Source organism: Canis lupus, chromosome 3 (assembly GCF_003254725.2).
Source record: "Canis lupus dingo isolate Sandy chromosome 3, ASM325472v2, whole genome shotgun sequence".
Lineage (NCBI taxonomy): Eukaryota > Metazoa > Chordata > Mammalia > Carnivora > Canidae > Canis > Canis lupus.
The window spans coordinates 58,560,218-58,574,986 of record NC_064245.1 but is presented as its reverse complement, the minus strand read 5'-3'; the positions used below and the strand labels follow the sequence as shown (position 1 = coordinate 58,574,986).

Below are 14,769 nucleotides of genomic sequence, written 5' to 3'. Positions count from 1 at the left end.
TCCTTGGCAGAGTTTTCTACTTTAAAGCCTCACATTTGCCCTGGGAAGTGGGGCCAGTGTTCTGTTGATCGCATTTTATTTGGAGAAAATGGAATGAAATGGTACATCTGTAGGAGTAGAGCTAGCAAACGCACACCTGAGGTGGCTGCTCGCGGCTTTCCCCAGAGCCCACGCTCTTCCTTGGCCTGCCACCCGAGGGCAGGAGGCGCTCACCGCTCTGGAGAGGGAGAGCCAGGACAGTGCGTGGAGGTGCTTGGACGAGTGTAGCAATGAGGCTGCTGTGCCCCCACAGGGAGCGGAGCACACACGATAGTGCTGATCTGGAGGGGTGAACATGAGCCCCTGAGAGTCACCATTCACCCTCATCTATCTGGGTGGTTACACATGTTTGGCAGGTGTGTTCTGTGCCTGGCGAGAGCCTGGGCTCAGGGAGAGGTAGGGGCCACAGCCTCACCCCCTTGACAGGGACCCAGTGAGCCTCAGCCAGGTGCCGCTGCAGGAGCAGGGGGACTCCCTGGGAGGGGGCGGCTCCCCGAGGGGGGCACCTGTCTGAAGGAGATAGCAGCACCCTCCCGCATCTGTTTCCCCTTTCCCCGCTCTGCATCCTCCATCACCCCTGGTGCTCTCTCATGTGTGTCCATCAGCCTTCCTCTCAGGCTCCCCCAGGGCTGCCTTGGCCTCTGTCACTTGGCTCCTCGGGGACTCACAAGCCATCAGGGGTCCCCTCTGTGTGGCCTCATCTGTGCCATGGTCCCATCCGAGGCAGCCTGGGCTCCAGTGTGCAGCTGGCAATGCTCCTCCTCCCGAGCTCTGTGCAGCCTTATTCCTGGCCCTGCCGGCTCCCATGGAGGGAGCTCCCCACCCCACATGCTCACCAGGGGAGGGGGGCTCACCATGGGAGGAGGGCAGGAGTCCCTGACACAGTGGCTCCATCCCAGGTGTCCCTGAGCCCTGCCCTATGCTTCCCTCCCTCCAGGTGCTGTTGATGCACAAGACCCCCACCCCCCACCATCCCACCTCCTCCCTTGGGTCCTGCAGCACAGACCCTGGGCTCTCCCCTTTCTGCTTCCCGGCCTCCTCAGCCCATTGCAAGTCTCACCCTTCTCCTTCTGGCCTCTGGCTGGGGATGAAGGCCCATCATCCTCCCATTGCATGCCCTCCCCCAGACCCAGAGCCTTGTGGCACCTGGGGAGCCATAAACCGGGTCTCTAACCCCATTTGTTCATTCTAAAAAAATGCATAGAGCCCCTGTGTTGTACCAGACCCTGTGCACCCCATTGAGAAACTGTGAGGAACAAGATAGATCCTGCCTCGAGGGGCCTCCGTTCCAATGGGAGAGATGAACAGAAACTGAGCAAATAGACAAAATAATCCCAAACTGCAGAATGTGTGACAAATAAAGCAAACCAGGGGCTGGGGCAAAGAACGTAGGGCTGCTGGAGTCTGAGGGAGGTGAGGGCATCCACCATCTGGGGAAGAAGGTGCTCCCAGAGGCGGGAACAGTAAGTGCAAAGGCCCTGAGGCAGGCACACATGGTTAGTGCGGTGGTAAAGCCATGGTGGGGAGCCAGCTGGAGCAGAGTGAGCAGAGAGGAGAGAAGACTCTGAGGTCAGAGAAGCAATTGGGGACAGAGCCTGGGGCGGGTTGTGAGCACTGGAGGGTCTCGAGCAGCAGTGTGCCAGTGATCCACAGTGGTTTCTTGAGGGTCTTCCCGGCTGCCTATGGAGACAGACGAGTTGGGGGCATAGCACGGGGAGAACGGTCGGGAGGTGTTTGCCGAGAGATGGTGCTGGGAGCAGGTGGCAGCAGGACGCGGTGAGAAGCAGTTGGGCCCCGGATCACTTTGGATTCTGGACCAGCCGCTTGTGGGGTGTGACCAGCCAGAGGTGGGGGGAGGGATGCTGTTGCTTGTGACCTTAGTACCGGGGAGCACGGAGGCTGGTGGAGGGCCCGGGGGCTCGTCAGTGGGGGCTCGTGGGCAGCCTGGAGGGGCCTCTCGCCCATCCCTGTGGCCTCCTCCCTCCGTGAGGAGGTCCCTGTGTAAGATGGGGGCGAACCTTCAGAGCAGGAGGGGTCCACACAGAAACTTGGGGCAGGAGCCACAGACGCCCCTCCAGGGAGAGCCGCAGGAGATGAGACAGCACATCCTGGGACCCATCGAGGCTGCCGGTGGGCACCCATCTTTTTAAAGATGAATTAAGAGGTTCCCGACCCCCTTTCTAGATGGGAAACCCAAGGCTCACAGAACACAGAAGTTAAGGGACCCTCTGGGTCACACAGTAAGGGGTCGAGACAGGCATGTGGGCTTTGGGGACCTGGGTGCCCTCCACTCCCCCACCCTGAAGGCAGGGCCACACCCCCGGCTGACAGCTGGTGCTCACTGAGGCCCTCAGGTGGGGGAGAGCTTGTGGGATGAGGCTGCTGCCAGGTGGCCATGGTCCACAGGTGCATCGCCATCTCTCCCAGGGTGTCAGGTGACTCTGGAAGAGGGTCCTGACTGTGTGACTTTGGGCCAGTTACTTACCCTCTCTGAGTGGCAGTGCCTCATCCACAAAACAGGACGAGTGACGTCTACTGAGATCATGTTAAGGAGCCTGTGTGAGCTCCCCTTCCCCTTCGTCCACGATTTGGGCTCACGTGACTGTCACTGTCCTCAGGGGGCATGACCCTACACCAGGCAGTCTCTGGTTGATCCCACTGACGGCCCATGAGGTATGTGCTCTAAGCACTCTAAGGAAGAAGAAACCAAGGCCCAGAAAGGTGAAGTTACTAGTCTAGGATCACACAGCAGTAGTAGGGGAGAGGCCAGGATTTGGTCCCGATGTGCTGTTCCCTTTGTCATCCCGACTGTCCTCTCTCTGGCCACAGCTCAGGATTGGCCATGACAGGCTGTGGGCCCATCTCAATGAGCAGGGCTGGATTGGGAGGGCCATCCGGACCCCAGAGGGCACAGCCTCTCACTACTTAGGGAGACGTGCCCCCTGCATCAGCTCACCCTGCCCCTTCTCTCACTAGGTCCATGATTACCTTCGGAGCAAGCTCTGTTCCCTATATGAGAATGACTGCATTTTCGACAAGTTTGAATGTGCCTGGAACGGAAGCGACAGGTAACCCCCCCCGTCCAATCCTAGGACAGTGATCCCCTAGCTGGAGAGGGCCTCGGCCGCTGACCTAGCATCTGCTGCTAATGAGCCTTGGTGAGTGAAGGTGTTGGGGTTGCAGGGGGAGGTTGCCGAGCCCCTCTTCTTGCAGCGCCCACGAGAACTCAGGACACATCCTCAACCACACTGCCTCCACTTTGAGCCCCGGGTTTGGTTTCCTGAGCGGTAGTGGAAGCATTCAGTCCATTCTGGGTCCCTAGCACACGGCTGCTTCCCTGGGCTGTCAGGAGGAGGGGTGTTTCCAGCGTCTGGGCACCCATGGGGCAGAGAGCTTCGGCCATTGTGTGCACCCTGCCCCCACCCTGGATTGTGGCTGCACCTGCCTCTTTCTTGCAGCTCCCCTATATCAGTCCCGCTGGAGCAGGAGGGCATATCTTAGCTCCCACGCCTCTGGGGCTGGCAGGGTTCCCCACGTCTGGCCACCTCTCACAGCCCCACCCACCCACCCGGGAAATGGCCTGATGTGAGCTCCTGACTCCCCATGGATGGTTCATTCAGCCCAGGGCAGGTGCGGACAGGAAGGCCTACGCTGAGACCATAGGGTTGGGGTGGGGAGGAGGTCCAGAAACCACAGGGATGGGGCTGGGAGGGAGCCACCTGCATACAGGCTGGCCCCATGTGGGGCTAGGCCACCGTGGCCAGGGGTGGGGATGCCCTATAGCTGCTGCTGACATCCTGGGGCTCACCTAGCCCCCTGGGGTCTCTGAGCAAGGCAGTGCTCTCCATCAGGGACCAGTATGCTGGTCACAGGGGGTCTGTTGAGTAACACTCAGAAAACCAGGGTAGAGGCCCTGGCTGGAGACCAGGCTGACTCAGAAGGTCACAGGGGACACATGGCACTCCAGGTGCCCGCACCCTGGCTGACCCCAGACACCCTCGCACCCCCACCCAGGACAGGGCTTCTCACATACCCCGGAGCTGCAGACGCTGACACATAGGGGTTCCCTGGTGAGCACTGGCAGTGGGTCTTGGGATAGGGGTTCACTAGAATCTCAGGTGAGGGACTGTTGCTGGCCAGAGGGGATTCCAACACTACTGTGTGTGAGTGTGTGCGTGTGTGCATGTGTTGGGGAGTCTCCTCTGGCTGCGGCCGCTGCACGCCCTTCTTCCACATTACCACCAGGGGGCACTCGTGAACAGGCAATGCCTGGCTCCCAACAGACAGGAGCCGCCAAGCTTGTCCTGGCTGCAGCCCAGCCTGGAGCTCAGCTGTCCTGCCTCTCACACACCACTTCCTGCCATGCACTTTACATGACAGCCACCCCCACCCCTGGGGGTCCTGCTACTCACCTCAGGGGATGTAGCTCTGCGACGAGCTCCACTCCCCGCGCCCTGAAATCCTGGCCACACTGCACCTAGCTCACTCCTGCTGGCACCTGAGATTACTGACCCAACTGAAGGCCGCCTCCTCCAGGAAGGGCCCTCTCCACCTTGTTGGCCCCCCTAGCCCCTTGTGTCTTAGCATCTATCATGTTTTCTCCTTGTCTCTGTTTGCCTGCCCTGTTGGCTGACGTGCCCATGAGGGTGCGACTGTGGCCCAGCCCATCCTGAGCAGTTCATGCGGGGCCCTAGGAGTGTCTAGCCGGTGGCTATTCATATTCAGAAGGCACAGGGGTGTGTCACCCCCTTCTACTTCATCCTGAACGCTCCTCTGAGCCTGTTGTGCCCTGTGGAGGAGAGTCCCTGTCTTCTAGGAGCTCAGGGGTTAAGGAGAGAAGCAAGTACTGCCCCCTGGGAACCCCACTCTTGCAGAGCAAAGCAACTCTCTGAACCCCACAGGCTCACCACGAGTGGTGCTTCTGATATCAGTGGGGAGCCTTAGTGGTCTGCTGGCTGTCTGATGTCCCTCACGGTGGCATCGTACCAAACGCCAGCAAGACCAAGACAGGCAGCGTGGTGCAGAGGGAAGGGTCAGACACCCTGGGTTTCTGGTCTACCCTCCACCACTCTCCAGTCCTGCACTTGAACGAGCTGCCGGGTCTCCTGAGTCTGCTCACCTGGTGCACAGTTCTAATAAACGCACAGCTGAGACCCTGCATGTGAGGCTCCTGGCAAGGTTGTGGGTCTGTGTGGGCAGTGGAAGTTCTGGTTATTTTGCACATACCTGTTACCCACGTCAAAGAACCCTGCTGAGCCTCCAAGTCCCATTTCAAGTGCCACCTCTTCTAGGAAGCTTTCCTTGACCTGTTCTGCTTGGGACAAAGGGATTTGCGTCAACCAGGCGTCTTCCAATTGCAGAGGTCAGACAAGCCTAAGCTTGCTCTGAGCAGGTGCAGACAATGCTACCCCAGGGCTCTGATGTGTCCTGGGCCATCGCTTTCCCTGTCTATTCCTATCTCTGTGCCTCCCTGCTTCTCTTTACACACTAGCCTCAACCTGTGCTGAGGCTCCAGTCGCTGCTGGGGATGATGGTCCCAAGTAGTTCCCCTGGCCTTGATATCACAGCCTGCCGCTGTCCCCGGGTCAATGGGAATTTCTCCCGGAGGGTCAGGGTTGGATTGCCTTTGGGTTACATGCTCACTTTTGGAGGTAACCCAGTCAGCATGCACGTGATTTTTGCATGCCACGCTTGGCCAGCAGGGGGCGTGTAGAGCCCCCACCTGCTGGCATAGGAACCAGAGCCTTCCCACCCAGGAAAGAGCAATCACTGAGGTCCCCAGTGAAGAAGATGAAGCTAGCAGAGGTGAAGCAACCTGCCTAGACACCATAGAGGCCAGGGGCTTGCCCTTTACTTTGTTAAAGGAACCTTCTGTCCTGGTGTGGGTCGCAGGGTACTGGGACCTGGAGTTCTGAGATGAGAGAGACCATTCTTGCAGGTGGGGAAGGGGCTCCGTCCCCCCCAACCCCGCCCATGTCAGCTGGATCCTGCATCTCAACGGAGGAGGATTAACAATTGTGTGGGTTGCCAGGACTTTAGTGACCTCACCCCACCTTCCCCTTGGTGGACCAGAAGGGGGAGAGCTGCATGAAAGCTGTCACTGGCTAAGTGAGCAAAGGGGGGATGCCTTCCTCTCTTCTCTGCCCTCCTGGCCTGGAGGGAGGGTGTGGCCCCTGACAGGAACCTTCCCTGAGAATTGGTTCTCATCCCTGTTCCTTCTACTCCTCTATTTTACGCATCCCCTCTCAGAGCTAGCCAGCGGGGCTTCAGGCCAGGAAGATGATTCGAATCAAGAAATACCTGTCGGCATGTAGTATAACGAAGGGCAGAATTTCTCAGGGCCACCATACTGCCCCGTTTTACTGAAAATTCCATTCTCATCGGGAGCTAGGGTCCCTTGTTACCCCCATTTTATCAATGGAAAAACCTCCAGGGAGAGATGGGAAGCGGAGCATGGTAGAGGCAGAGCTAGAATTTGGAGCCAGGTGGGCTGGCCTGAGCACCTGCCTGCAATACCTGGGTGTGGGGGTGTGCCTTTGCCTTTTAGGCCCAAGAAAAGCAAACAAGTGGGGAGAGACCCCATATTTTACAGTGAGGCCAGTTACCATGCCCAGACTGCAGGCGCCTGGGGCAGCCCGGCAGGTTCCTGACCCCAGTCGGAGTTCCACAGCAGCCACTCTGGGCACAGAGAGGGGAGACCTTGACCCCATAGGGATCTCAGGTGTCCCCATCCAGCCTGGGTATCGGAAACCACAGCCGTGCCCTGGCCCCAGGCTGCTGAGTCCACCCCGGGGCAGGGCTGGCATGGGTTCTAGGAGTTCCTCAGGTAGGTCTGTGGCCAACAGGTGATGCCTTTCCTCTGCAGGCTCTGGCAGTGACCACCTAATAGGGTGGAAGCCAGATGAGGGAGTAGGTGCTGCAGCTGCTCGCCCTGGGGGAGGGGGAGAGTCCACCTTCTCTTGCTAACATCTCAGTACTGCCCCGTGAGTCCCAGAGCTGGACACAGCGAGTGATGAGGAAGGAGCGAAAGCAGGAATCACCTTCTGATAAAGACTGGGGCCGTGGGCATCTGGGCTTATCAGCACTTACTCACTGTACATTTGTTGTGGGATCCTGGCAGGTGGGGCCTTCCCTGTGACCCAGCCTGGCCCAGCACCTGACAACAGTGGACACCCACTGTGGGACTGATGGGGAGCATCGGCAGGGCCACAGGCAGGTCCCCCCCCCCCGCCCCCACTTATTGTCTGCTGAGCCAGACAGGCCTGATGGGTTGCTGACCTGGGTCGGGAGGTCAGAGTTTATCCCAGCTGGTGACCCCCGAGGTCCAAGCATCCCTCTCTACAAGGCACATGGCAGAGTCTAGGCAGGTATCAGCTGGGATCTGCAGATTCCAGCCTTGGCATCCCCGAGAGCACAGGGCACCTGGGACACAGCGGAGATGGGATCCAGTGCCTCCGTGGGAGGACCATGTGGCTTATAGGGCACAGACTAGAGCAAAGCTCAGCAGGAAGCCTGGGCAGGAGGGGAATGGGTGGAGGCCTATCAGGGGAGGGAGCTGGGGATGGCCTCCTGGAAGAGGTGCCTTCAAGTCTCAAGAAACCAGTAGGAATTTGCCCATAGGGGGTGGAAGGGCATTGGGGCAGAGGGAGCATCACGGCAGAAGCCTCAGGAAAAGAACAACTGCTGTGGCCATAGCTTGGAGGTGAGGGCAGAGGTTAAGTCTCAGGGTTCATAGGTGCTCTAGGGCCTCCCTGGGGTGGGTGCCATGAGAGTCCAGCATGGGTGTCATGGGCTTGGGGGCTGGGCTGGAGATCAGAGGCAGGGTGACCAGTGAGCAGGCTGTTGCAGCTGTCCCTCGGGGCCAGGGACAAGGGTGATGTGGGCGGTGAAGGTAGAGGGGAAGGTTTAGAGTCAGACCACCCCAGGTACCGGGTCACATACACCCTTGTGGGTGGCCATAGGGCCCGGGGGTCCCCGTCCACTGGCTGCCACAGGGACCTGGGTGGAGCCTTAAAAAAAACATTCCCCCCTCGCCCTCCACCCCCACCCAGTTCCGGGAAGCAAGAGATGTGATGCAGAAGCTCCCGAGAGAGGTCATGACCTCCTGGGCTGCACGAGGATCTGACGATGAACAGGCCACCAAGTGTCTGCTTATTATATCAAGAGGAGCTAGTGAGCCCTGTTTCCTGCAGCCCCCAGCCCCTCGGCCGTGGGACTGTGGCACTGGGCTGCAGGGTGGCCCCTTTTGCCGTTCCCCAGCCTTGGTGGCAATGCTAACATCACCTGGTCCCCGGCCCTAGCTCTGTCCTCCAGCATGGGCCATGTAAAGCCCCAGTTATGAGCACTCCACAGGCTGGGTGTCCCCACCTGGCATCCCTAGGTCTCCAGTGGGCTCCTGGGGGCCTGATGTTGGGGACCTGTCTTTCCCCCGGAAAACAGCTCTGGGTCTCTGAGTTTGCCGACCCCTCTCCTTCCTGTGGCCTGGTCTGTTCTAAACTGCAGGCTAAAGCCGGTGCAGAGAAGCCCCCACCCCCACCCCCTGCTCCATCCCAGGTCAGATGCAGAGGGGTGGATGGGCGAGGTCCTTGTGAGGGCCTGTGACCCTTCTGCTGCATTCCCTCATTCCAGCAGATCCTCAAGAGCACCTGGGGGGCACGTACCTCTGAACTCGCAGGTGTGGCTGTGAATAGTGAGTAAGAGAAGCTCCTGGGCACTTCCTTCCCTGCGGTTTACAGAGCATTCGCTGCTTTCTCCTCGAGCACCAGGCCAGGGGTTCGACTTGGTCTGCCTCTGTGTCTGCGGCTAAGGTTCTGCATTCTTTCCCTCCCTCTCCCCAATGAGGCCAAGCTGGGCCTTGGGGCTCAAACAAGACACTCCTGCCCCAAGAACCCCCACCCAGCAGTGGAGACAAGGTCCCCGCAGACACTGGCCCACGCTGATTAGCTTAGCGCCATGAGGGTCCCCCGCCTGCCCCTCTTGCTCCCCTAGCCTGTGCCCTGAGGCCGACCATGCAGGCCCTGCCTTAATAGGCCTGGTGACCTCTGGCTTCTGGCCAGCTTTAAGCAGTGGGGACAGTGGAGGGAGGTCTGAAGGTGGGAGAGAGAGACAGGTGATCTGTCCCACCTCCCTCCCTGTCCTCTCAGCCGACTGTGTCCCTTTGGGCGCTTCTCCCATCAGCCAGCCTCTCCACACAGATCCGGCTCTAGCTCTGGCTCCGTCAGCTCTCCTCCCCTCCCCACTCAGGCCTGGGGGGTTGGCAACAAAATCTCCAAAAGTTCCAGCCCCAGGGCACGGCAGTTTCCCTGTGGTTCCCTTAGAACTTTCCAGAACATTTGTGCATAACCTCTTTACGGAGTCCTCCAGTCACCCACTTGGCGTGTGACTTCTGCCCTCTGATCCTCGCCTGGGCCTGCCTGGACACCCCAGGAACATCGCAGAAGAAGCGCTTTATGGAGGAGGTTTCCTATCCTCACTCACAGATCTCTCAACATGAGGTCTGACAAAGCAGTTTGGGTGGCAGGGGGAGGGGACACCGATGCTACCTCCGCAGATCATGGGCCGCGTTGGAAAGCCTCGCCTCATGGGTGGAGGCCAGCTCCGGGAACCACGCGTGCAGAGTGTGCAGGGGAGGCCCGATGCCACTCATGGGTGGAAAGCCAAAGCCTGTACTTCCCGCAAAGCAGCTGCCGTCCCAGACCTGCCAGGCCCCGGGAACACAAGGCCCTTCCTAGGAAGGATCAGAACTCTGAGGGGCCGCTTTCTCAGTGAGAAAGGAGGCAGAAGGAGGCAAACCCCCTGCCCTCCGCTGGGGAGGTCTCTCCCCTCGGGCAGGTCCAGGAGCCAGGCAGCAGCAGGCCTCCCCACCATACACCCTGCCCCACCATCTAGAAGGGACTGACATTGAGAAATGGTCCACAGGTGAGGTGACGGGGACTCCTGTGTGTCTGGTGCAGGCCCCAGGAGGCTGGTTTCCCCAGTTCTCGTAGAGATGCTGCAGGTGGGGCCTGGGGTACTCACTCTCTCCATGTCTATCAACTCACATTCTCCCACAGAAGGGAACTTGGTACCAGGAGCTGTGTCCCTCTCAGCCTGTGACTCAGCATCACGCAGGGCCCCCAAGCCCCTCCATGCATCTGAACTCCCACAGCCCAGGTGCCTGGTCTGTCCAGGTGGATCTCGCCTCCAGCATCTCCTGCCCCTCTGCCCAGCATTGTTCCCCTGACTTGGGCGAGCTTAAAGACACACCATACGTGCATAGCCCTTGTGAACCAGGGGTCTGCAGGGCTCTGTGTCACCTCTAAGGGACACATTCAGCTTCCAGAGGGAAGAAAGGAACTCCAGTCTGTAGGCACCCTCCTGAAGAACAATGAAGGGGGCCCCATTTTGTGGAATCCTCTCCCTCCCTCCTCAGTTATTTTGCACCCCCCCCACACACACACACACACTCCCTCCCTGCCTGTCCTGGGGCCTCTCTCCTGGGCCAAACCCTCAAACCCCTTCTCTAGGCCTAGGCCCTGATGGCTGTCCCAGCTCTTACCAAGCAGACTAACATGGTCTCTCTCCCATGCCACAGGAACCCATTCTCCTTAGAGGAGGTGGGGGGAAGAGAAATGGAGTGCAAAGACAAGTGTCAAATTCTCTTTAGCAGGACAGGGAAGTCTGTGAACACTTGGACTTCACTGGTGTGCAAAGAGTATGTAGTCCCTCAGCTCCCTAGAATAGCAGGGTCCCTGCCATGAAGGGCCTGGTGTGAGGTCAATTCAGGACCAGCCCTGGGTCAGCCTTGGAGTCTACAGTTGGGCCTCAGCTTCTGTGTTTATTTACCCTTGGCTTTCCTTCTGCTGGTGCTTAGTCTCTCTGGAAGGTTAGGCATCTCCTGGAGGAAAAGGAGAGTACAGGTGGGTTTTCTCAGTGATGTCTTGGGCAGAGCATTAAGGGGTCTTAGCTGCTGGCCACAGAGGCCAAGTGCAGATGGCAGCTGAGCCATGAGGGAGGACAGAAGCCTGAGACGAAGGAGGGGACCCCGAGAGGAAGGTGGGGACTGGGACCCATCTCTTCTCCTCCACCCTGGGGAGTGGGGTGGGGGGTAGCCTTCCCAGGAGGGAGCATGGCCCTGCAGCCCGGGGCATATCACCTGCAGCGTGGCACATTTCCACCCGCGTCCTCCCCACCTGACGTCTCTCCTCCTCCCACCAGCGTCATTATGACCGGGGCCTACAACAACTTCTTCCGCATGTTTGACCGGAACACGAAGCGCGACGTGACCCTGGAGGCGTCGAGGGAGAGCAGCAAGCCCCGGGCCGTGCTCAAGCCACGGCGTGTGTGCGTGGGGGGCAAGCGCAGGCGGGACGACATCAGCGTGGACAGCCTGGACTTCACCAAGAAGATTCTGCACACAGCCTGGCACCCGGCCGAGAACATCATCGCCATCGCGGCCACCAACAACCTGTACATCTTCCAGGACAAAGTGAACTCCGAGATGCACTAGGTGGGCACGGGGCCCTGTCCCCGATGCCACCCGCATGGGGCACAGCCAGGGCGACGCAGGAGCAGGCCCTGTCCCCTCCCGGCTCTCCCCACCGGCCAGGCCGCCTCTGCTGGCCACTCTCTGTTGGAAAACAGGAGTAAGGAGGGTTCACAGCCACAAACGGTGAAATGGACGTGATTGTCGCCTTGGGGTCCAGGCCTCTGTTCCTGGATATAACCTTGTGCTGCCCGTTCCACTGTTAGGACGTGGATGTCTCCGGGTTCACGGCTTCCCTTCTTCCAGCAGCAACTTTTAGGAGGAAGCGGGCGCCCTAGGAGCCTCCCGGGCCCCCAGATCAGGGCTCTGGGACAGATGATGGACTTGAACAAGCCAGCTAGGGATTCTTTTGATTATCAGTGGAGCAGTTTCCATTGTCTCAGAGCTGAGGGTTTTCCCTTTGCTTTTTGGATCGTGAATTCATGCTGAGAATCGGCAGGTGCAAGCTCCTCTTTTTAAAGTCTTTCGATACCCCGGGTCTGGCGTTCCCTGAGAGGAAAGGGGGCGGTGAAATCCGCCCGTGTGTGTGTGCCTCTTCTTCTCACCCTTTATTCCAGCCTTTGCTGAGTGTGGGCCGGGGGCCAGGCACAGTGCTCGACCCGTTGGGCACATGGATTCGGTGCCCGCTCTGCGGGGCTCTCCTGTCATGCTTCCCGGTCACTGGGCACGTCATGAGAGCTTATGCCGGCTCAGTCTGTGACCCTTTAAGGTGGGTATCCATTCACTTACTCCATACACACCAGCCCCTCGCTGAGTGCCAGGCGCTGTGCCAGGTGCCTGGGATGAAAGGTGAATTGTTATCATCCCCACTACATGCATGAGGCAACGGGCTCCAAAAGAATGAACAGTTTGTCCAAAGCACGGACCGGCCAAGTGGTGGAGTCAGGGATCCTGAGCCGGTCTTCACTTGCACTGGGCGCTTTCTAGTCCACCACGTTGGCAGCTCAGTGTTAAAGCAACGTTCTTGCCTGGAAGGTTCTGGAAACACCTCTTCGTCTTGTGAAGCAGAACAGAGCAGATGGGCAATGATGAGAGTCTGGGGTGACCCAAGCCGAGGCACAGAGAATGGAGAAGACCCCGGTGGTGCCAAGCTCTGTGTGCTGACTTCAGACCCCCCCTCTGGAGTGCCAGGCTGCACCCACATCTATACCCCAGCCCCAGCCCTTTGTTCAGGTACTGAGCCGCCTCCAAGAGGAAATTGCATGTTATGACCATTTCAAGATACATTTCCTTTAATGACCCGGCCTCGGAGGACTCTTTCCTGATGGCCACACTGAATGCCGCGTCTCCACAACACCTGCTCCTGCTGCGTGGACCTGGAGACCGGTTCCACCCACCCCACCCACTCCGCCTCTCGGCGTGGAATTACAGGGAACCACTGGCTGTGCGTCGTGATTCAGAGAACAGTGCGTGCAGAGGCCGAAGCCAACTTTTTTTTTTTTTTTTACAAGATGTAACCCAACCCAGGAAACAGACCCACCCGAGATTTTTCTCAGTGGATAATGGTGTACTTTTGTGTGTGTCAAAGCACAAAACGCATGTGCATTCACTTCTGGCCATATGATATTTACACAAGGAAATGGGTCCATTGTTTTGTTCTGATTTTTTTTTTAATCAACAAGAATGAAGAATGTTTGTTTATATATCACTGTAAAATCCAGGTGACCTGGACAGTATTATATGTACATATCTATTCTAGTTAAAATTAACGATCACAGGATTGCATTCCTTTTTTCCCCCTTTGTAAAGAGGTTCAAGAATGTGGTGCATTGTATAGAAATCTCGTTGAAGCCAAAATCCAGCTCTGAGGGCCTTACACAACTACGCGGATATTTGGCACAATCCATTTCCCTTCGTGATTCGGACGCTAAGAGGAGACTTGCATTTGCAGCTGGAGGTTACTGTCAGGTCGTGGGTTTCGCATCTACCGTCTGCAGATTACGACTCTTACACTGCATTCAGAGGGAGGTCCTAATACAGCTCCTGCTTCTTCACTCTGGTTTTAAACTTTGGATACCAAACCGAAAAGGAAAAGAAAGAAAGAAAAAGATCTTGGAGGAAAAGCATGTCTTCAGATCCCTGGAAAATCATGATGTCCAAAGCAAGTTGTGAATAATGATACATGTTGGGGGGGAGGGGCAAGACTAGACACGGCAGACGGGCCAGTAAAATTGTCACAAACTCTGCTTCTTACTCTGTTTAAAATTTCTGCTCTTGAATGTATGAGCGTTCACATAGTCATTGTGAAGTTGTTGGGTCGTTTCGTTTTTATTCTCCTACTCTGAGGACTGAGCTCTGGGTGGCGTTGGATATGTGGTGGTAGGTAGACAGACTCGATCATTTTGAACTCCATAACTCATGGGTGCATTCTGGTTTTTCTTCGGTATCGCAGATTATCCAACTGTTGAATAAAATTATAAATATGTTAATACCAGCTTTTTCCAATAAAATAACAAATGTTACATCGAAAATGAGACTCAGGACGCCGTTTGTTTCTAACGAGGCTAAACCCAGGGCAGTGGGTGCCGTCAAGAGGCTGTGTGGCCGACAGGGAGGGCTGGTTTGCCTCAAGACTCTGCTTCCTCTGTCCACAAAATTTTTTAACTTTCTGAACTCTGATTTCAGCACTGGGGAAATGAAGCTAACCTTGTAATTTGGGGGTGTTAGGGGATAGATGACAGTGAATTGGATCGGATGGTGCCTGCAAAGCACAATGTCTGGCACACAAGCTCTCAATAAACAATCGTTGTTTTTGCCCTTTTTTTTGTTTTATTTTGAAGCAGGTCAACAGGGGCAACTGGGTGGCTGAGTGGTTGATCGTCTGCCTTTGGCTCAGGTCGTGATCCCGGGGTCCTGGGATCGAGACCCACATCAGGCTCAGTGCAGGGAACCTGCTTCTTCCTCTGCCTATGTCTCTGCCTCTCTCTCTGTGTCTCTCATGAATAAATAAATAAAACCCTTTAAAAAAAAAAATGAAGCAGGTGAACATAGTCCACCATGATTTTCAGTATTCTCACACTGTCATGATCTTTTTCACTCTCACATCAACTTGAAAATATGTATAGATGAGGACATTGGGGCCCAGAGAGGTTAAGTAATTAGCTCAAGATCACACAGCTAGCACGTGTTGGAGTGGGTTTAGAGCCTGGCCTGGATAACTCCTAGAGTGCCCCCCACCCAGCAGCACCACCACACAAGTGCCTCGG

The 14,769-nt window shown here is 57.2% G+C and overlaps 1 protein-coding gene across 5 annotated transcripts in view; it reads left to right on the top strand.

Annotated features, from left to right (window-relative positions):
- The window catches only part of PPP2R2C (protein phosphatase 2 regulatory subunit Bgamma), a 947,578-nt gene extending 933,544 nt beyond the window's left edge, over window positions 1-14,034 (top strand). For all 5 annotated transcript variants that reach the window (XM_049108026.1, XM_025437477.3, XM_035714265.2 and 2 more), the window contains 2 exons: window positions 3,016-3,107; window positions 11,236-14,034. In XM_049108026.1, coding sequence (XP_048963983.1) covers window positions 3,016-3,107; window positions 11,236-11,527 — 384 coding nt within the window. In that variant the 3' untranslated portion in view covers window positions 11,528-14,034. The remainder of the gene's footprint in view (window positions 1-3,015; window positions 3,108-11,235) is intronic.
- The last annotated feature ends 735 nt before the right edge of the window (window positions 14,035-14,769 follow it).